We start from the raw sequence: 21,864 nt of genomic DNA on the forward strand, positions 1-21,864 counted from the left end.
AATATATTAATTCAACGTTTTTTAAATTAACATTATCTCGATTATTTAAAATAATTTGAATTCAAAATTAAATCAATATTTTTATTTATTTATTAGATTTAAAATAAAAATGAATTATCTTAATTAGAAAGGTTTGGGTCAATTTTTACTTCCTGTATTCCGTTTTGAATGGATATAGAACTTACTATTTATTTTGAATATATTGGAATGCATACAGTCAGCAAATAATAGCTATAATCTTTTTCGTAGAATGCAGAGAAATAGTAGGTTATTAATTCCAATTATATAGACATTAAGTAATTTATTTAAAACCCGTCAAAAAAAATTATCTATTCAAAAGTAAAGATATTCTAGGATTTATACATAATTAATTAATATAACTATATAAATAAAAAAAACAAATAATATAAGACTCAATACTGAAACGAAACATCCTTGTTAAATAAGCATAAAATTAAATAAATAACTTTTTTAATGCCTATAATCAACAGAGTGTTAATGAGATATGCTGCAGTAACGAAACGATTGAAAAAAGTGAATTAAAAAGGGAGTAACAGATGAAGATGGCCTTGTCGGTGAAGTTGAAAATTTTGTTCGAATTGGAAGCCTTTGTTGAAGAAAAGGTGATTGCTTCAGCTTTTGGATCTGAAATGGTATATTATAGGGTTTCGGTATGAGATAAATGTGAAGAGATTATATTGCAGACCGAAAAAATGGAATATTGTTGTGAAGGAAAAGAAATATTGCCAAATATAATTCTAATATATTGATAACTATCCAAAATCAAACCGTGGTAAAAATAATACCATTATTATCTTAATAATTATCTTAAGAACATAAGAACAGAAGAAAAAAAAGAAAAAAAAAAAGAATCATCAAAACGAAAACAATAACCAACAACATCAATGAACCACCTATCAATATTGTGCTTATCACTATTTATGTAAATCTGTTCTCCTTTCTTAGAGGAGCATCAAAGCTAATTTTTTTCCAGATGCTATAGTTGCTGCATTTTTGTATTTTGTTTTAGGAAGACTTTGTTGCGATGGACAGATCCCAATCTATTAACACGAAACAAAAAAACATAAATAAGATCTGAGGACTGAGGTGAAACCAATTGCATGAAAACAATTTTTTTTGCAATGAAATGGGAATATTTTAAACGTGTAAAAGGATGAACAATGAAGAAGAACATATAAACAACAACATTAACACAAAACATCGTAACGAAAAACAGAAAACAAATGAAGTTATTAGGATCTGAGGTAAAATCTATTGTAGAAAAATAAAATCTCTTGGTGAGATTATACTTAGTGGTGTGCAAAAGAAGAAATTGGTGATATGATGTTCATTACCTAGAAAGAACATTTTATAGTGGTGGTATCAGATGACGTTGGAAAACAAAAAGTTGAAATATTCACATGGGAAAGAGAAAACATGCGTGGAAAATTGATATGAAGCATGCTTGGAACACAAAGGTTTTACTTTTTACGGTAAAAGAAATCTGTGATAATTCCCAATGCTGGGAATGATTAAGGTAAATGAATGGGTTTAAAAAAAACGTGAAAGAGTATATGTGGGAAACCAATGGACCAATGAAAATTAATTAAAATCTTCAAATAATTAAATAAAATTTATTAAATAAATGAAATGCATTGGGCAGCATAAAACGTGTTGCAAGTTTTTTCATATTCCAATAAAAAACTTTAATTAATTAGGGTGCTCAAATACAAAACAAATCACGTTAGTATCTTTAATCATTATTTTTTGTAATTCTCAATGCATGCAATGTGGAATAATAAAAAAAGGAAAAGTGAAGAGTGAGAAAAATTAATCGTGCAGTTTTTTGTAGTGATGCCATGTCAGCAAAATTAAGATTACAATCAACCATATTGCAGTATTTAACAAAAAGACTAAACTACCCTTAATTATTAGATTAATTTAAGTTAAACTCACTTAGGGTATACTTGAAAATTCCACGTACTTTAACTTTTATATATTGTTAATAGATTGTTAATAGATAAAACTAGCTAGTGTGATACCCGTGCGTTCGCACGGGTACTCGTTGTTTTCGCGCATTTGGATTGAGGATAATAAAATGTATTAGTAAAAGACTAAATTTTGGTTAAAAATAAAGTTATAAAATTATTAATATTTAAAAAATTGAATATTAAAAAATAAAGTCTTAATAAAAGAAATATAATTAAATTATAATTAAACTGATACATGATATATTTTAGGAAAATTAAAATATAATTAAACTGATACACATATATTACATAAATATGTCAAAGTACATCTATTTAATTTATTTTTTTAACAAAAGAAAGATAATGGCCTAACAAATGATAGATGCTAGTAGGGACTCGTTCCCATATCCGCAGTTTAAAAAATTCACGTACTCAAGCTCATACTCGTGTAGGCACCAATGTTTGAGCTTGTTCCCGTGTCCAATAGATATATAAATTCATGCAACCTACCAATACAGTTCAATGGCAGCCGTCACTTTGATATTTGCCGTGTCCAATAGATATATAAATTCATGCAACCTACCAATACAGTTCAATGGCAGTCGTCACTTTGATATTCGTGCGTTCGCATGGATACCCGTCGTTTTCGCGCATTTGGATTGAGGATAATAAAAGGTATTAGTAAAAGACTAAATTTTGGTTAAAATGGGTAAAGTTATAAAATTACTAATATTAAAAAAATTGAACATTGAAAGACTAAATATTGGTTAAAATTAGTAAAAGACTAAATTTTAGTTAAAATTAGTAAAGTTATAAAATTATTAATATTAAAAAAATTAAAAATTAAAAGAGCAAATATGGGTTAAAATGGGTAAAGTTATAAAACAATATAACTTGCTGTTGTAATGTCTAAATGAAATAAATTATACATTCTTGCTGTAATGGCAAATCCAGGCTGCTTTATTGAAACATACATATTTAATTATGACTTTCAATTGGATATATTTTATTACTTGGGCCACAATTGCAACCATGGACAGTTTGTTTTATAAATCCTCTGATACTTGAATTTTCTTTATTCCTAATTTGATTTCATGGATCTCTAAGAAACAATCTCTAGTTGTAAGATCAAGTGCATAGGCAGAGTATAGTTAGTTTTGATTGTTAGAAGTTGGTTAGGATTCTGTTACAACACAATCAACTACCAAGACACCTCTATATAGTTTGTATGATTAAGTTTTGATGAATTAACGAATAAGATATTCATCGAAAGATTTCTTAAAACACAAGAGAATGATGTTTACTTACACCAAAGAACAATTACACGAACTAATACGAAAATGCTTGATTGGTATATATACCTATATTTTCCAAAAAATAGCAAATTAAGAGCTTGTTGACTACCTAAAACATTAACATGTAGTGAATAGTAATACTCAACATAGTAAACATTTTCAATTTAAAAATCAGCAATGTTTTGGTATAACTCATATGAGTTAATAAGATTTAATTTACTACACAAATTTCCTTTCAACTCTGAATATTAGACATGTGCTTCCACCCTTTTATGTGAGAGGCCACACAGTCCTCACTTGGAAGCATAACACTACACGCTTTACATATTATTTTGGAATTAACCACCCTTATTGGTTCTGTCAGCTTCTTCAGCAGAGGAGGATTCTTCCGTGATTTCAAAGCGTCTTCACAAGCAGCCTTGTGTTTCTTCTTCTTAAGGTGTGAATTCAAGGTTTTCTCACAAGCAACTTTGACCAAACATAAAGCACATGTCCACTATCTCTGCACTTCCTTCTCCGTAGACTCAATAATACTGAACTTGGCTATATGATTTTTAGCCACATCAGTTCTAAGACATCTTAATCAAATCCTATTGTACATTGAAAGGCAGCTAAATACACTAAAAACATGACATTTATCATTACTAAAAAATAAATCACCCTATCCAAATTTCTTCTATATCCAATATAACTCCTTGACAGTAAATAATATAATGCTAGATGTGTTTAAAGAACACAAATTTATATGTGATTTAATCAATTATAAAGAAACATTTGTTAGTGACATTCAAGGAAACAGTAACAAAACTCCTCTCCATCATCACTATAATACAATTCAACTAAAAAGAGGAGTGCATACCTAACAGTGTAGTAAATGCAACATATTGCAATTTTTTAAGATGATTCAGAATTTCAGTAGCAATATCGTGATGGATAATTGGGAAAAACGGCGGCCAATTCTTTTCCTCAAGAACAATTCCGGCTACAAAAGACCAAGGTCAACTTTTTGTGATGTCCTCTAATGATATGGATAAGGATCCAAATAGTAGACATTCTGTAAATGTTCATGACGAAGCTTACACGAGACAAACCCATGAAGGCAACACTGAATCTTTCTTTAACTTTCTATTGAATCAAAACTATGCCAACATGTCTTTTTGCGAGCTATTGCGTTCTAGTATGGAAGATTCAGAGGAGGAACATTGTAAATATTTAGATATAACTTATGATGCATGCTTAAACAAAACACATAAATCACCTGATCTGTCCCGGTTTCCAGAACCAAGCTTTGTTTCTGAGACTGCAAAATCTAAAGTAGTGTCTTCTGGGCAGCTTTCCTGTCCAGTAGATGTTTCTCTGGATAATGAATTGAAACCATTCTCTTTCAGGGTTTATCAGGCCGTGGGCAAAGTTCCTAAAGATCAAGATTTGTTGGTGAATATTGAAATTCACAAATCTTCTCCAAGAGCAACTTCACAAGATTTTACTGATGTGAACATGGAAATTGCATCTGCATCCATTTATAACACAATGGATCAGTGCAGTCAAATGGATTTAAAGTTGGAGTCAAAGCATGTTGACTGTCCATCTACTATGATAGATATGGTGCAAAATTTGTGGAGGAAACTTTGTGATTGTCAAACAGATTTAAGACAGCATGCCACCTCAGAGCAGATAGGTGCTATCGAAGTTGTTAAACTTGCTAGTGGGTTGAGCTATCTGATTTCAGAAGCTGACTTATTTCGTAATCACCAAAAAAAAGTGGAAGTACGTTGACAATTTTTTTCTTCTTCAATTGTATGGTATCCTTGCTCTCGTTATAATACTCTAAATGTGCAGGGTATTATGGAACCTCCAATTTTCCTGGCTGATGATGCCACATTTAGCTGTATAGTTAAATATAGATAATTAAGCAATTGAAAACATCAATAATATTAGTGTAAAATGTATGATTGTGTTAGAGAAGAGGAACTGAACTCACATTGATGGCTTTGAATACTAATGAAGAAGTTGCCAATGCAACTGCTGTCTCGGCTACGACATCAGACCAGGGGTCAGGAAATTATTCTCCTGTAGTGAATTTTGACAGGAAAATAAAAGAAAAATACATTAAAATTTAGGTGAAGAAGTGAAGCAATGCAAACACCACTGATTATACAATTTTGACACATATTCAAATATACCAGATTAACTGCTCAAGATCGAGTCTAAAAAACCAAGCCAAAACAGTCATAAACTCGCATTACAATTCATACACAATCTTCACACATTTTCTCTAACCTACGACATGTTGCATTCAAACACTACACGACCATGTATCATTTTCAAACTAATAATCCATCATGAACATAACTGACAGTTAGCATACACCCTACTATATTTACCTACATTAACACAAAAAATCACACCAACAGCTCCATAACCTTCTAATTCATTAACAGGTTCAAGCACAAACCAAATTATCAAGTGTCTACTTACAGTTTCAGTTAAAAGAAAACAACTTCGAAACGCAAATCACAAGTTAGTTTCAAACCTTGAATCTCACACCTACAAATAAAATTGTTGATGATATTAATCACCACATTTTGAATAACTTGCCAGGAGAAGAAAAATCCTATTTATCATCAGATTCAATTTGCAAATAACAAATACAATATTGTAGGTACAATATAAAGAAGAAAGTAAAGATAAAATGAATTTAAGATAGTACCTGTAAGAGTGATATATCACGCAGAATTTCAGAATTTCAATATTGTCAGGATCTAAAATACAAATGAGCGTACTACACCGGTTTATTTTTTAATCAAGTAAAAAATAAATACAAATTCTCCACAAATTCAAACCTACCAGCATCAATAACAGAGAGATTGAATTGTCATACCTTCCTGAAATATACCAGCCAACTGTTGTAGAGTTTCAGTAAGTTGATCGCACAGAGGCTTAGTCGAGGAGAATTTCAATTCAAGTCCTTTCCATAGTTTCTCATCTTCCTTCTACTTCACTTTGAGCTTCGCATTATCGTTGAATGCATTCTGCAATTTTTCTTCTAATGCAAGGATATGCTCCAGGGATTTCTTTAGCTTAGTATTCTTCACATAAATAGAAGAAAAAAAAGTAATTATCATTCAATATAACAGCCAAACGGAACCCTAAGCATCATCTATTTCACCAAAATGTACTATGCAACAAATTTCAAGCATCTAGTATCATTATGCACATTCTGACACCGATTTGAACAAAACCACATACCACATCTAACACAAGTGTAATTGGCAGAGAAACCACATACAATAAAAAAATGACGCTGCGCGGTCGAGCTCGGAGGTCCAACCGCCGCTTTCCAATATGATGGAACATGTGGGGGCAATGATTCCAAGTTCGCCTGCATTTGTAGAAAAACGATCAATTCAAAAAACCAAATAAAAGACGAATGAAACATCATGAATGTGATATTTCATCACTCAATCACTCACATCTTGTAAGAGCTCAAGAAATGTTCTTGGAGCCTTCCTAGCTTCAAGTGCTTTTGCTTGTCTTGTTTTTCTCTTGGTGCCTTTAGATTGTTCTCTGCATAAACACTTCCTTTAGGATAGAAGTGGGCAAGCTGTCAGTTTTCTCAAGCATAGTTTTCACTATTCTGATCAGGTTACCACTGTTCCGAAAATCTATAATAATGAGAGCCACTCTTCCTAATGTTATCAAATTTACAGCTTTGATATCCCAAGATACATCATCCCTGTGCAAAAAATAAACTCAGTTCAATTCAATCATGGCATATCAGTTTAAACTAAATCCAAAACATTATTAAACTCAAACTGTGTTAAGTAACTTACTTAGCCATCAATTATACAATATCATCATTCAAACTAATATTGCTAGCATCCCCTTGTTTCAATTCCAATACCAACAACATTTAACACCACAAATTCAAACCCAACAGTTCAAAACAATCGTTCAGCCATCATACATTCAAAAGAAAACCATGACAGGTCCATATTTCACATTCCTTACACATTCAACTCTAAACCAATTTCAATGCAATTCACAACCAAAAGCATCCAGACCAGAAAATGGACCGAACCCTCATAATTGACAATTCAAAGACAAAAACATTCAAAGAGTACCGAAATAGACAAAAAACATTCAACTGTACAATACCATTGGACAATCGAAACAGTTAATTGAACATACAAAAAGATGAAAGATCAGAGCTTACCAATGAGGCAAAGGATGATAATCATCCAAACCATTATTTGAACGGGCAGGTTATACTGTATTTGGTATTGAGATCTTTGAAGCTGTCTTTGGAAAGCTCCATACCACCCGTGGAGTGGCTTACTATAACATCCATCAAAACTATGAAGGCAAATCTTACTTTTTTTCTCATTGCAATCATCTATGGTCTTTTGAGTGAAAAAAATAAGTATTAATCAATTTTTTCAATCCATTGAAAATAAGTCGAGCAAATATTTATTAACTGAGTAAAAAAGAAGATTAAGAACACACCCCATTGTATTCGGCTGACGGTAGTAGTGCATTATTGGTTTCTTGATGACTATCCATTGCTTTCAGCTTCCTATAACCATTCTTCGACCACTTAAATTAAAAACTCTAAAATGAACAATTTTTCCATCCAAAACATCAAACAATCAACATAGAAAGATTCATTCAACTCAAATAAATAGAAGTAACCTGAACAAAAAACTGGCTCGCAAAACCATTCAGTGAGATAGTGACTAACAGGATCATGTTTGGTTTCATCATCTACCAAGGTATGAAGAGAATCTAAAATAGTTTCATAAAATAAAACAGTTAATACAAACATGAGGTGTGCAGCATAGTTAATATGAACATCGTCGTGAGCAGAGAACCAAAAGGAATTCCGCGATCGGTTATTATATTGTCAAATACCTATTGATCATTTACGTTCAAGACAAAAAGGAATATTCACTACCAGTTAGAGCGAGGATTACATCATCTTCACCGGGATGGTCTAATTTTTATTGTGTCACGTCGTATACCTGAATCAGCAAATAAAATAAAAATGTAACAAATATAGAAAACATAACAATAAATGAATTGATTCAATGATTCAACATAGCAACAGATGAGAGAAAAAAATTGTAAATAAAGAAATTTATGAACATCAACTTACCTTCTATTGTATCGGTGACGATTCTATCGATATCCACCCAGGTTTGGGACACTATATATGAATGTATGGAAAGGGTTAGTATAATATAAACATAACTACAGATTTTATCAAATACTTGTTGGGTGTAAATTGAAAGAGGAGGAAAAAATAAGATACGTCTAAAGAAGAAACCATAAAATCTGCAAAATAAAATAAAATAAATAACAATTAATATAAACACAATCAACAGACCAAACCAAGTCCAATACTTTCTCTCTTCAACTCTCACAAAATCCAATAATCACAAGGAAACACATGAAGACAAGGAAGAAGATGAAAAAAAAGAGAAAAACTACTGATCGGCAGCGGATCTGAAGTTGTACGCATGACATTTTCGGTGAGCAGAAGGGTGCGGTGGCTGAGAGTACTTCACTGAAAAAAATACAGCGGACGTCGGTTCCAGAATGGTTGAAATTTCTTCTTCTCCTTTATTTTGTTGCTGCTTGGTTGCAGAAGGAAGAAAAAGACGAGGAAACGTGCTTAATCGTCGGCAGCAGAAGAGAGACGAAAGAAAGAGGAAGAGAGAGGTATAGAAAGAGAGAGAATGTGATGAATTTTCAAAATAGAAGCAATTAGGGTTGGAAGTAGAAGCAAAAGAAAAGGAAGATAGCTAAGGCATCCACGTGGCTGCATTTAGTAACAGAAGTACAATATGATATTTTCCAAAGCATATGATTTTCTTATATTGTAGATGAACTAAATGGCAACTTGGCAAGTCCTGCTTATCTCTCTTCTCAAATTCTCACAAAACAAACACGAGTACTGCTTACTTTGCATAAAATCCAGCGTGGCAAAAAATGATTGGATGCTCCACCTCATACTTATTAAAAATTGACGGTCGCTTCATTAATAACTTTGAAAAACATGAAATTCCATTTTAGAACCCCAACCCAACTGTAGCTGCTCCAGTTGCTACCCACCGCCGTTCGATCCTCCGTTCCGTTCCGTTCAACAAAACCCTAACACCTCTCTCCTCCAAAATTCGGTACCCAATTTCGATTCTCATTCAAAGTTCCAATAATTTCCGCTTTCAATTTCTCATTTTATTTGAACTCTGTATTCCCTTTCTCATATAGGTTTTGAGTTTTAGTTCAATTGCATAATATTCATACTCACAATATTCTAGTCCCATTCGTTTATTGCATACTGTGTAATCTTTTGAGCTGAATTTGCAGTTTTTGTTGTTGTTTAAGTATTGTTTATGTGAATTTCATTTTTTGGGGTTTTCTCATGGTTTCTGTGTTTTTTGTAGATCAAAATGATGAGGTTGCAGACATACGCAGGTCTTAGTTTAATTGCGACTTTGGCTGTAACATATCATGCATTTAACAGTAGAGGCCAATTTTATCCGGCAATGGTTTATCTAGCAACTTCCAAGATCAGTTTGGTGCTTCTTCTCAACATGGCTCTAGTCATCATGTGTAGTATGTGGCAGTTAACTAAAAAGGTGTTTCTCGGCTCGCTTCGAGAAGCGGAGGTCGAGAGGCTTAACGAGCAAGCGTGGAGGGAGGTTATGGAAATTCTCTTTGCGATTACTATCTTTAGGCAGGACTTCTCTATTACTTTCCTTGCTATGGTTACAGCGCTGTTGTTGATTAAGGCCTTGCATTGGTTGGCTCAGAAGAGAGTAGAGTATATAGAGACTACACCTTCCGTGTCTTTGTTGTCTCAAGTTCGGATTGTGTCTTTTTTGGGTTTCCTTCTTCTTATAGATGGGACGTTTTTGTATAGATCGGTGAAGCATTTACTAGCTACAAAGCAGGCATCGGTTTCGCTCTTCTTTTCTTTTGAGTAAGACCTACTTACTCCTTATTCCATTACAGCTGAAAGTTATATGCAGAAAGTTGAATTTATACACAGTCTCACATGTATATGCTATTTGGTGCTTTCTGTGGTATCCAGAAGTTAACATTTCTATCAATTAGGAATTAGGAATAATACTCTTTATAATGTAATAGGATGTGTGGTTTAAATATAGTTTACCCTTTCGTATTGTTTTGACATAGTATATGTTTCTATCTCAGGTACATGATACTAGCAACAACAACGGTAGCAATTTTTGTAAAATATATTTTCTATGTCAGTGACATGCTTATGGAGGGACAATGGGAAAAGAAACCAGTTTTCACGTTTTACTTGGATCTTGTTAAGGACTTGCTTCACTTGTCTATGTATATGTGCTTCTTTCTGGCAATTTTCATGTAAGTGATCACTTGCGTGTATTACTCCCTTGCATAATTTAAACTTCCTAGCAGCATGTGCACACAGCACTATAGAGGCTAACTATTTGTTGTTTGTTTTGAAAGTATTTCAAAACCTTATTAAGAGACCAAGTGCCACATTGCTCCCTCTAAGAAGCACTTTAGAGGTTTAAAGTCAAATAGTGTTTGTGTATAAATTTAAATGTTTGCAAATTGCAATGACTCCTTGAGAGGCGTAGTACGGAACTTATGCTAGTAACGTAGTACATCTGCGTTGCATGAATATTGATAACATGTAATGTAACCACTTTGATCAGAAATGAAGCACCCTTAGCAACCCAGAACTAATCAAATTATTTAAGATCAGAATTGAAAATTAACATATTGGATTCTAAAATATTGGTTTTTGGTTCAAATTTCTAAAAGTTACATGGTGAAGGTAAGTATATGTTTGCATTTGAGAAGCTGCTTGCATGATATTTCCGGTTAGAATCACCAGAGGTTTTGATACTTCCTGAATTTTATTTTAGACTAAATGCAAGAACATGTTAGATTTAGTGTTATTTATGTCTAATAGGAATGAAACCCTTGAAGATAGAAAAAGAGTATTAGTTATGGGTTCCGATTTTAAACATGACAAGGTTGTAGGTGAATTTTTTTTATGCATCTTTCAGTAATACTTCTCATTCTGAGATGCAAGGGAATCATTTGACCTGTTTTTTATGCTCTTTATTTTCTCTCTAGTTTTGATTTTGATCTGATTACATTTTCAACCTTGACTGGTTTTGTCTTGTACCTTCTAACTTTAATTTGATTTATCAGAAACTATGGAGTTCCTTTGCATTTAATAAGGGAGCTGTATGAGACATTTAGGAACTTCAAAATCCGTGTTGCAGATTACTTACGTTATCGTAAGATCACTTCTAACATGAATGACCGGTTTCCAGATGCAACCCCTGAAGAGCTTATTGCGTGAGTTTTTAAACTTAGGATTACTTCTATACTCATTGTTTTTGTTTGTAGGCATTTGAAAAGATATTTCTTGATATGGCTTTGCAGAAGTGATGCAACCTGCATCATCTGTCGTGAAGAGATGGCTACTGCAAAGAAACTTATATGTGGTCATCTTTTTCATGTTCACTGCCTTCGATCATGGCTAGAGCGGCAGCATACTTGCCCTACCTGCAGAGCACTGGTTGTCCCAACGGAAAATGGTAGTACTGCTGCTGGTGGGCAGCAAAGGTCACAGTCAGATGCTCATCGGCATGGTAATCATATGATAAACAACTACTATAGGTTAACAGTATTCATAAGCATAAAAAACATTTTAGTTATGTGCCAATACTTGGAATTATATTTCCAGGGATAAGGTGCTTTGGAATAAAAAAATGAATATATATAGTTAAAGGATGATCCTGACAACCTATTGCTTTTTGTATATGCACCTTTCCAAATAATGGCCTAGTATTTTTTTAAATCATAATTTCACCCATACCAAAAAACTATGAGCTCTTTGTTATATACATGCAGAAATTTATCGTACATTTTCTTTCATAATTCGTGTGAAGTACCTAAAAATACTCATTGCTTAACTTTTTGAACTTTTTTTGGGTTCGTGATGGTGACTGCAGAGTCCGATATAACTATGCTGTTTAAATTATTTTTAAAACGGGATATCTGTAAGGATTATATAAGTAGTGTTTACCATGTCATATCAAACAGCATAGCTTTGAATGTATTATGTATTCAATGTGATATTTGAAGTTGATTATTTAACCTGGAATATCACCTAATGCTAGTGAGAACAAGGTTTGGTGGTTATTCTTGTTATTATATTTTAATATTAACCTAGAAATGGAACAGGGGCAGGCACTGGAAGCTCAGCTCAAAATGAGGTTGGCAATGGTGTGGCATGTGATAGTTTGAGTCGACATCAAGCAAGACTTCAAGCTGCTGCCTCAGCTGCTTCAATATATGAGAAGTCTTATGTTTACCCTTCTCCAACTTTTGCTTGGTAAGCAATCTCACCTAGGACAGTATGCCTCTTTTGTACAATTACTGAAAAAAAAAAATCAATGACATGCGTCTCTCTCATCTTATAAAAAATGGAAAAAATGGGTTCATATTCGATTATATGGAATTTAAAATGCAATATTAAACAGCACTCTTAAATTAATAATGTTCAGGCGTGTCTTCTCTTTTCGCATGAAAACAAATAAGAAAATTGTCCTTTCTACTTACTGCTTGAGGAGGAAAATAGATATATAGTGTTTTTCTACTTAGAATGAAGCTGTTTGCTTTTGAAACCTGGATTTAAGTGATAGGATAATATATGTTTCTCTGAAGTAAAATATATAGTTTCATTCAATCGATGTTCATAAATTAAGATGCTTCCATTTTTCTTTAGATCTGAAATAATGAAAACTTACAATCTCTACTTTTCGTCGATTTATCGTGGAAGAATTAATGAACTGAACCATAGATCTTGATATATGTAAAGATGGTGCAAGAGCTGTTCCTTGAACATATGACAAATGTCTAATTTTTCAAACTCACAGCCCACCTCCTGGTTACCCTCTTCATCCCATGGTTCAAAGATCTGTGGTTGAATCATCTAATGCCGAACTTGATGGAGAACGAGATCAAAGGAAACTCCAGAGTGAGGTACAATCTTCTAACAACATTTTTTCAATTTTCATTTTCAATTTCGACTTTTGCATGTAAGTAGTTGGAATGTCATTTTGTCATAGATTTTTTTTTCTCCTCCAATTGTAATACAAAGAAAATAGAAACTAACTAGAGAGAATGCATTTCTAGAAACACCGAAAACAAGACCCTATTTACTTTTTGAACATATTTTTTGTTTTTATTTGTTAAAATTCATGTTAAGTGAAGTGAGTAACTTTATATATTATGCATACAAAAGCGCTTTTAACTATTGGTTCACTGTTTTTCAAAAAAAACTATTGGTTTACTAGTTTATAAAAACTACTGGGTTTGATCAAATCAATTACTTTAGACAATGGTGAAACCAAGATTGACTTATGTCACTACCATTGTTCGTCTTTAGCATCTAATCTTATTTTGAATATAATTGATGTCTTCTGAGAATGGTATCTATTGAATGAAGAAAAAAATTAACTCGTGATATTATTTTCCTACAGAAACCAAATGTTGACAAAAGTGTAGGCGAGGACACATCATTATCAGATAGCAAAGGCAAACAAATTGCTGCCCCTTCATCTGTATGAAGTCATGATGAGAGTCAAGACATCAAAGCATAATGTTTGTACTTATTTATTGCTACACCATGCAGTAACTCCTAATGTATATTCATATGATATGAAATGATAGAATATGATAGATTATGATTACTCACATCATGTGAAATCATGTAACTTATTTCTGCCTATAAGTATGCAGCAATTTTCTTAAACAAGTCCTAGGCCAATGAAAGGAGACCAAACATGTTTTTACCAAACTGAAAGGATTCTTCAAGACTAAATTAGATGATGTATACTTTATAAGTATTTTGTTAATTAGTTGTTTATCATAATTTTGAAGTTAATATAAACACTACTTCCAATATATAGATAGTTTGCAAGAAATTGAAAATTGTTCTATTGTCTGAACAATGAAAAATACAAACATTGTTTTATCCATTAAACTTCCTTCAAGTCAATTTATCTATATGGCTGGTTGTGTGAAGTACTGGTGGGCATTGCTTAAGCATTTTTGGAATAAGCAAATGTTCATTTACCTATTCTGTAGATATTGCCAATTCAGCATAAAATATATGGATCTATAATATAAGAAAATTATTGGTTGTGGAAAAGTCAAAAACACTCTTATTTAGCTTTTTGCCACCACATTAAAATTGTGTTTTTTTGGTCTTTGCACCAAAAAGTTCTTAATTTTATTATTAAAATAATACAACTCTTATATTTTATTAAACTTATCAAATCTCTCTCCATTCTCTATTTTTTTTTATCTTTCATCACTCTCTCACTTCTTTCTTCCACAAAAAATATTTTATTATTGATATATATTTTTTATATACGAAAAATGATATTCATGATCGAAATATTTTTTAGTCAAAAATGATATACAGGAAAAATTTATTCAAAAAATCTATTATTGATCTAAATATTTTTATATACGAAAATTTAATATTGATCCAAATATTTTTGTAAATGATACCTAAATAAAAATAATATTTGTATACGGAAAAATTATATTACTTACGAAAATTGGTATTTATGATCTAAATATTTTTTATTTAAAAATGATATACAGAAAAAAATCTACTATTGATATAAATATTTTTATATACGAAATTTACTATTGATCCAAATATTTTTGTAAATGATACCTAAACAAAAATGAAGTTTGTATACGAGAAAAAAATCTATTATTGATCTAAATATTTTTATTTACGAAAAATGTTATTTATGATTCAAATATTTTTTATCCAAAAATGGAATAGGCCAAAAGATCTATTATTTTCTAAATATTTTTATATACAAAAATGTGATATTGATCCAAATATTTTTGTAAATGACACATAAACAAAAATAATATTTGTATATGAAAAAAAATCTATTATTTACGAAAAGTGGTATTTATGATCCAAATATTTTTATTCCACAATGGTATACGGGAAAATAATTTACTATTGACCTAAATATTTTTATATACGAAATTTACTATTGATTCAAATATTTTTGTAAATGATACCTAAACAAAAATGAGACTTGTATACGGGGAAAAAATCTATTATTGATCTAAATATTTTTATATACGATAAATGATATTTATGATCAAATATTTTTTATCCAAAAATTGTATAAGGAAAAAAATATATTATTGATCTAAATATTATTGATCCAAATAATTTTGTAAATGATACCTAAACAAAAATAATATTTGTATATGGAAATAAATCTATTATTTACGAAAAATGGTATTTATGACCCAAATATTTTTTATTCAAAAATGGTATACGGGAAAAAATTTATTATTGATCTAAATATTTTTATATACGAAATTTACTATTGATCCAAATATTTTTGTAAATGATACATAGACAAAAATGAAGTTTGTATACGGACAAAAAAAATCTATTATTAATCTAAATATTTTTATATACGAGAAATGGTGTTTATGATTAAATATTTTTAATCCAAAAATGGTATACGGGAGAAAATCTATTATTGATCTAAATATTTTTATATACGAAATAATCAATTAATTATCTAACTTTTTTCTTTTTTTTTTAACATTTTTATTTAAAATAAATTATGTATCCAAATTCGTCTAACTGAACAATATTGAATATTAACGGAAACCTGAAGTTACTGATTAAAATATTTTTTATTAACGAGAACATGAAGTTACTTATCACAATATATATATATATATATTGAATATTAACGGGAACATGAAGTTACTTATCATAATATTGAATATTAACGGGAACATGAAGTTACCGATCACAATATTGAATATTAATGGGAACCTGAAGTTACTGATTAAAATATTTTTTATTAACAGGGACATGAAGTTACTGATCACAATATTGAATATTAACGGAAACTTGAAGTTACTGATTAAAATATTGAATATTAACGGGAACACGAAGTTACTGATCACAGTATTGAATATTAACGGGAACCCAAAGTTGCTGATTAAAATATTGAATATTAAGGGAACATGAAGTTACTGATCAAAATAGTGAATATTAACGGGAACATGAAGTTACTGATCAGAATATTAAATATTAACGGAAACCGGAAGTTACTGATTCAAATATTCAATATTAACGGGAACATGAAGTTACTTATCACAATATTAAATATTAACGGGAACATGAAGTTACTGATCACAATATTGAATATTAACGTGAACTTGAAGTTACTGACTAAAATATTTAATATTAATATGAACACGAAGTTATTGATCAAAATATTGAATATTAACGGAAACATGAAGTTACTGATCAAAATATTTTGAAATTAACGGGAACGAAGTTACTGAGCAAAATATTAAATATTAATGGGAGCATGAAGTTACTGATCAAAATATTGATTATTAACGGGAACGTGAAGTTACAAAAGGCTATTTAGACACAATTTAATTTTGGTGATTTCAATTTTGTTCCTTATTTTTTTTAGACACAATTTAATGTTAATTGTTCTTATTTTTTTCCACAAAATGTTAATTACTTTTAATTTAATTTTTTTCTATTAAAAAATACATATGTGAAACAAATGCGCGTCCCTTACCAGAACCCGTGCGAACGTACGGGTTTGTTACTAGTTTTTAAGAAAATAAAATAAAATTATCCCTTTCTAAAAATAATTTCCCAATTTACCCTGATATCTAAGAAAATATCCAAAATGCCATGCTTTAGGGGCTGTAAATGATTTATTATTATTTTTTAATATTATTCTATTTCATTTGGCGTCAATAATATATGTTCAATATTACACAAGTCTTATATAGAGAGTTGTGTCTAACACAATATTTTCTAGTTCTCAAACATGACCCTTTCAATGGTCTATTATCAGAATTTGCATGAGCCTTTGATTATTTACATAAATAAATGTAATATGGACCCCGACAAAATTGAAGACAGGTTTAAAAAACTGGTTTTAGAGGCTGGACAATGCCAAAAAATGGAAAAGTTGCCTATTATTGTCCTTACATAAAAAGAAAGATGATTGAAAAATGATAAAGTAGATGGTCCTAAATGTTATGTCCTAGATGATTGGAAGATGAAAGATGTATCTTGGAAATGGAAATTATGTGATACCCACACAATAGGCCCTGCCCTGGTATTGGATCAGCGCTCGAGGTTAACCATGAATTTGAGGTATATGAATTTGAGGTATATGAATTTGAGGTATTCGAGTGTCATTTACTATGAACTTTTAATATCTTCTGATGTTGTTCCCATAGGCACCCCAACAACAGCGGGGAATGTGAAGACGACATTAGGTTGGGAGGTGAATTGCGAATCTTTGGCTCGACCTTCATGGAAATCACCTTCAGACCCCGACACAACCCTAAATTTAGATATGAGGATTCCTTTGCTATTCTGCAGAGTTCTCAAGGATATCAGAGATCTTAATTCTGAAGAATTGGAGCAGAAGTGAGGTTTTACATATCTTTGTATTCGTTCATGAGTGTTTTTCGATTATGAGATCTGAGGAAGTTGCGAACAGTGAAGATGAAAAATGATTGTGATTTCTCGAAAAATATGAAAATTGGGAATTAATTTGTTCTTGATTAGGTAACCTAAGGAGGTTACGAACTATTTCCTCCGTCTCATAATAAGTGTCTCATTTGCATTTTTTTTTGTCTCAAATTAATTGTCCATTTACAATTCCAATGTATCAATCATTATTATTTTTCCACTATTATACCCCTATTTATTAATTTTCACGTTATTCAACTACTATTAATAGGGGTATTCTAGTAAATGACATTAACTTTTTTACTAAAACAAACACATCCAATCATTTTCTTAAAAACCGCGCATTGCTCAAATAAGACATTTATTATGAGAAGGAGGGAGTAGTAAATAGGAGATTTGGATTTGAGATCGTGAGAATCCAGATCTAGAGCTTTCCATGCTCTCCGATGGTGTTTGTGAAGCGAAGGTGTTTTTCATGAAAATCATAGGAATCGAAAGTCAAATAGTACAATCGATGTACTCTGCCAATCGGAAACTAGAAATGGATGGAGTTGGATAATTGATAATCTTGAATTGTGGCTCCGATCTCCTTTACGGTGGTGTGAGGTGGATATGCTTGGTTAGCACTCCAACGCTCAAGTCAATTCAAGATTCAAGGCGAGTATAGTGAAAATGGAGATTAAAGATTGTACTTGCTCTTGACGTATGAACTGTTTTTATACTTTGAATCGAGTAGAGTGGATTTGAGATGGATTGAAGAGGATAAAAACTATAATTACTACCGTCAAATTTAAAAACAAAAAGTAAAATAAGTGTTGATAAAGATGAGTAAGAGTACGACAATTGTGTCTGACAACATATCTATTGAAGTGTGTAAAATTCTTGGAGATAGAGGTATTGAGTGGCTCACCAAAACCTTTAAAAAAAATTATAAGGTTAAAGAAAATGCCTGATGAATGGAGAAAAAACACTTTAGTTTTGATATATAAGAACAAAAGAGATACACAAAATTGTGCAAATTATATGGGGATTAAACTTATGAGTCATACCATGGAGTTAAGGAAAATAATGATTGAACAAAGACTAAGAAAATAGACTCAATTCACTGAGAATCAATTTAGTTTTATGCATGGAAGGTCAACCATGAAAGAAATCTATTTACTACGACATGTAATGAAGCCGTATAAAATGGACCAAAAAGAATTGTACTAATTTTTATTGACTTGGATAATATGTATGATAGAGTGCCTAAGAAGATTTTGTGAAAAACTTAGAGAAGAAAAATGGTTTGATTGCATATATTCGAGCTATTCAAATATGTATGAAGGGGTATCGACTAGTGTGCGGACACATAGGGGAGAAGGATGATTTTCCCATTACAATAGGTTTTCATCAAGGTTCAACCTTAAGTCCCTACCTTTTTACTTTAATTTTAGATGTGCTCACATAACACATTCAAGAGCAAGCACTGAGATGTATGCTTTTTGAAGATCATATAGTCTTACTTGATGATTCGAAGGTGTATTTAAATGAAAGGTTAGACACTTGAAGACGAGTTTTAGAACTATATGACTTTCGCCTAAGCAAAAGTAGGACATAATATATGGAATGTAAGTTTAGGAAAAGAAGAAGCGTTTCAAATTTAGAGGTAAAAGTTAGAAACTATATCATTCCACAAATCACGTAGTTTAAATATCTTGGATTTGTAATACAAAACAATGGAAAAATAGAAGAGGATGTAAATCATTAAATTCAAGTTGGGTGCTGAAATGAAGAAAGAATTTATGTGACACAAGTTGGTGATTTTTTTTATCGGATTAAGACCAGCGATGTTGTATGACACAAAATGTTGAGGTGTTAAGAAGTAACACGAAAATAAAGTAAGTGTAGAAAAAATAAAGATGTTACGTTGACTACGTGGTAAAGCTATACATGATAAAATTAGAAATGAAAATATTACAGAGAGTGTCGGGGGTAACAACTATAGTAGAAAAGATGATGAAAAATAAACTTAAGTTGTTTGTGCATGTAGATTATTTAGCGAGGAGAGTAAATTCGATGGAGAGGAATCAAACCATTAAAGGCCAAGAAAAATTTAAAAAATTATATGAGAAAATATTTAAAAAGATCTCGAGATTAACAATTTAGATATAAAGATAGTCATAGATAAAATATTCTAGCACAAGTTGATGATGTGTTTGATATGGACAAAATGAATCTAAGGGTGGGTGGATCGTACCCCTTTATACTTATTGGTGTTGAAAGTTTGGTAGGGAGTATTTACGACAGGTTTGACACAAACACAATCCAGGGAGTACTGTCATTCTCTCTCTGTTCGTATCCCTTCTCTCTCCGAAAGCATGATCATGACCTTAAGTTACCCGTACACTTTGTCAGCAACCATTGGTATCTATCAAATTTAGATCGATTTTTCATAATTTAAAACCATGTTTTTTTTTCCTGTTAAAGTAATGCTTGTTAATATCTGATTATTATGGGATCAACGATGACAGCTTCGCGTTCAAACATTGCAAAACATTGAAGTCGAAGCAATTATTTGAAGAAGTAATCTTCATCTTTATTTTTTTAATATTAAAAAACATCAACTTGTTTTGTGTTTTAAAAAATTAAATACAAAAGTTTAGCTTTATCTTTGTTTTGAGAGATTCAGCAAATCTTACTATTTAAAAATTCTCATTAACAAAAGTAAACAGCCTGGTTTAAATAATGCACATTACTTTTTACTAATTCCTTATTATTATTATTATTATTATTATTATTATTATTATTATTATTATTATTATTATTATTATTATTATTATTATTATTATTATTATTATTATTATTATTATTATTATTATTATTCATTATTCATAAAGATGCAATGGATAAGATTTGAGTAAAATATTATACTGTCCATAATGTTAAGACCTTAGTTTTTTTCTTATCCTTTAAGACTTTTTTAACTTTTAAAATGTCATTATTTTTTTCTAAACACATCCTTAATAAATATTAAATAGTATAAAAACCAATTTTTTCTCTAAAAATAAATTTGTAAAATTGTATAAATAATCAATAACTTTAATACTCCAATTAACTCTCATAATTAACCTAATTTTATTTAAAAGATCTTATATTTAAAAATAGAGGTAGTACTACTCATTTTCATATTTTCAGTTTTAAAATTCTTTCGTACTCACGTGTGTATCAATTTTTATACTTATATGATTATACCAAATGAAAACAAATATATATTTTATATAAAGTTAAAAGGTAGTGCATTGACATGTAAAATAATTTTACACTGTCATCTAAACAAAATCCATCAATTTGTCATGTTATTAAATTATTTTTTAAACAAAAAAATAGTTTAATTGGATACTTGTGATTGGTTGACAGTGTAGTACATCACCCATTTTCTTTTTTAAATATTAAAAAATAAGTTTAATTATAATTTTGATTTTCTATTTGATCTAATTTATCAAATTGATGCTTTCAAAATTGTAAATAATTTAAATAAAATTGTTTTTCAAAAATGAAAAACATTTTTTTAAAAATTTTAATAAATAAAATTCCAAAATAAAAAAATCTTAGTTTTTTTTTCTTTCTAAAGATTAAAAATAATTTTTTTTCAAAAAAACTTAACTTTGTATTTTTAATTTTCAGAAAAAAAATTATAAAAAGTTTTTTCTCATAATTTTTTTTAAAAAGAAATTTTTATTAAAATTCATTTTTATAAAAAAATATTTTATTTCTTTATAATTTTCAAAAAATAAATAAATTTAATTTTTATTTTGAATATGAATGAGGTTTAAATTATATTATTAATATTTTCAAAATATGGTTTTGATTAAAACTAAATTAGTAATTAATATTTTTAATAATCAAATTTAAATATCAGTATGAATAATCCAAATAGTTGATTAATTTAAGTCATAATTTGCAATTTATTGTATTGATTGAGAGCTCAGAGGATATCCCATTTATTAAAAAAAAAATCATTTAA

General features: G+C 30.3%; 2 protein-coding genes and 1 long non-coding RNA gene across 4 annotated transcripts; 1 reads left to right on the plus strand and 2 right to left on the minus strand.

Moving 5' to 3' along the window:
• Window positions 1–4,064: 4,064 nt before the first annotated feature.
• LOC131623884 (uncharacterized) lies at window positions 4,065–6,214 on the minus strand. Of its 2 annotated transcripts, XR_009290356.1 has the most exons (5): window positions 6,147–6,214; window positions 5,744–5,812; window positions 5,247–5,335; window positions 4,524–5,151; window positions 4,065–4,439 (listed from the first exon to the last, which is right to left on the minus strand). It is a non-coding gene; the product is annotated as an uncharacterized LOC131623884 (long non-coding RNA). The 2 variants fall into 2 exon arrangements; XR_009290355.1 differs by lacking the exon at window positions 6,147–6,214 and having other exon boundaries at window positions 5,744–5,957.
• Window positions 6,215–6,443: 229 nt separating this feature from the next.
• Window positions 6,444–7,106, minus strand: LOC131623914 (SWR1 complex subunit 6-like). Its single transcript, XM_058894909.1, has 3 exons — window positions 7,099–7,106; window positions 6,739–6,832; window positions 6,444–6,647 (listed from the first exon to the last, which is right to left on the minus strand). Exons 1-3 carry the CDS (start codon window positions 7,104–7,106, stop codon window positions 6,444–6,446), a joined length of 306 nt encoding a protein of 101 aa, XP_058750892.1.
• A 2,181-nt stretch (window positions 7,107–9,287) lies between these two features.
• On the plus strand, window positions 9,288–14,199 carry LOC131623953 (ERAD-associated E3 ubiquitin-protein ligase HRD1A-like). Its single transcript, XM_058894960.1, has 8 exons — window positions 9,288–9,444; window positions 9,712–10,250; window positions 10,484–10,660; window positions 11,483–11,632; window positions 11,720–11,928; window positions 12,524–12,674; window positions 13,219–13,324; window positions 13,825–14,199. Exons 2-8 carry the CDS (start codon window positions 9,718–9,720, stop codon window positions 13,909–13,911), a joined length of 1,413 nt encoding a protein of 470 aa, XP_058750943.1. The 5' UTR covers window positions 9,288–9,444; window positions 9,712–9,717; the 3' UTR covers window positions 13,912–14,199.
• Window positions 14,200–21,864: the final 7,665 nt, after the last annotated feature.

Source organism: Vicia villosa, unplaced genomic scaffold (assembly GCF_029867415.1).
Source record: "Vicia villosa cultivar HV-30 ecotype Madison, WI unplaced genomic scaffold, Vvil1.0 ctg.000089F_1_1, whole genome shotgun sequence".
Taxonomy (NCBI): Eukaryota; Viridiplantae; Streptophyta; class Magnoliopsida; order Fabales; family Fabaceae; genus Vicia; species Vicia villosa.